At 35.4% G+C, this 1,190-nt stretch overlaps 1 protein-coding gene across 2 annotated transcripts in view; it reads left to right on the forward strand.

The window, feature by feature from the left end:
* The window catches only part of eif3g (eukaryotic translation initiation factor 3, subunit G), a 3,760-nt gene extending 3,212 nt beyond the window's left edge, over window positions 1-548 (forward strand). For both annotated transcript variants that reach the window (XM_035655781.1, XM_035655782.1), the window contains exons 9-10: window positions 240-346; window positions 435-548. In XM_035655781.1, coding sequence (XP_035511674.1) covers window positions 240-346; window positions 435-450 — 123 coding nt within the window. In that variant the 3' untranslated portion in view covers window positions 451-548. The remainder of the gene's footprint in view (window positions 1-239; window positions 347-434) is intronic.
* The last annotated feature ends 642 nt before the right edge of the window (window positions 549-1,190 follow it).

The following is a 1,190-nucleotide window of genomic DNA, read 5'->3' on the forward strand; positions in this document are numbered from 1 at the left end:
TTCATTAAACATTAAAAAAAACACTCAAAGGAAAGGAGGAAGCCAAGTAGTTATAATTTGTAATCAGTGTAGATAGTTTAGTGTTTTTTTTTTTCCTCAGCTGCTTTTTGCATCCATTAAACAAAATATGCACTTTAAAATTAATGACTGACTAGCGCTGCCAGGAATTGTAGAACAATTGGCAATGACCAGAAGCACAGCCTGCTCTCATCCATCAACTACTTACCTGTTTCCTGCAGGGATTTGCCTTTATCAGTTTCCACCGTCGGGAGGATGCAGCCAGAGCCATCGCAGGAGTGTCAGGATTTGGATATGATCATCTTATTCTCAATGTTGAATGGGCCAAGTAAGTTATTGTCACTTTTGTTAAGTGTTAAAGCATTTAAAGCATGTTATTTGTTCTTGCTGCTAACCTTATTTAATTATTTTTACAGACCTTCAAACAACTAAGGAATCTATCAGAATATATCCGAGGAAGATGCCAGATTTTATTATTGTGGTAAAATATGGCTGTTTACCTAAAATAAATAAAATCAATGTTGTTACAATTTCCTTGTCATTGTCTTCCTTGTTTGTAGGCGTCATGAATGAAAAGTTTGTGATGGTTTATATTTTTTTGGTATTTGCTATTGTGTTTGATATCTTTTCAATATTTAGTTTATTTTTGTGACTGCTGGGATTATTGGGATTTGGGTTACATGGATATGGACTGTGGAGTGGTTCTAACCTGGGGGTCACCAAAGGATCACAGAGGGTTGCAAGGCCTTTTTGATTTTAAGGGGTGTAAGAAAACCTAAAGAAATATACACACTAGGCCTATATCGAAGACCTCTGTTCATTTCCGTGAAGAAAACTAAATACATTTTTTTCTTTTTTGTTATTTTATAAATGTTGATTATTTAAGATTTAAAGCACAGGCTATATGTACACAGCCTTCACTCTCTAATAAACAGCCTCGTCCTGCATTAGAAAAGTTCAACCAACCAAAGCGCTAATAGAACAAGAAAAAAAAACACTGAATGTGTTAAGTTTTAGATTGTGTGTATATATGTGTATATATAGTATAAAACGTTGGTTAAAATATCAGGAAAACTGCTCAAAATTTATCCAAATTGCTTGGTGGCACATGGTCAGGGGTCGTCAGTTTATGCAAAGGTCCCCTGAGGCAGAAGGTTGGGAACCACTGATGG

The sequence above is a fragment of the Morone saxatilis genome, unplaced genomic scaffold (assembly GCF_004916995.1).
Source record: "Morone saxatilis isolate NCDOM2014 unplaced genomic scaffold, NCSU_SB_2.0 Contig14, whole genome shotgun sequence".
NCBI classification, from domain to species: Eukaryota; Metazoa; Chordata; class Actinopteri; family Moronidae; genus Morone; species Morone saxatilis.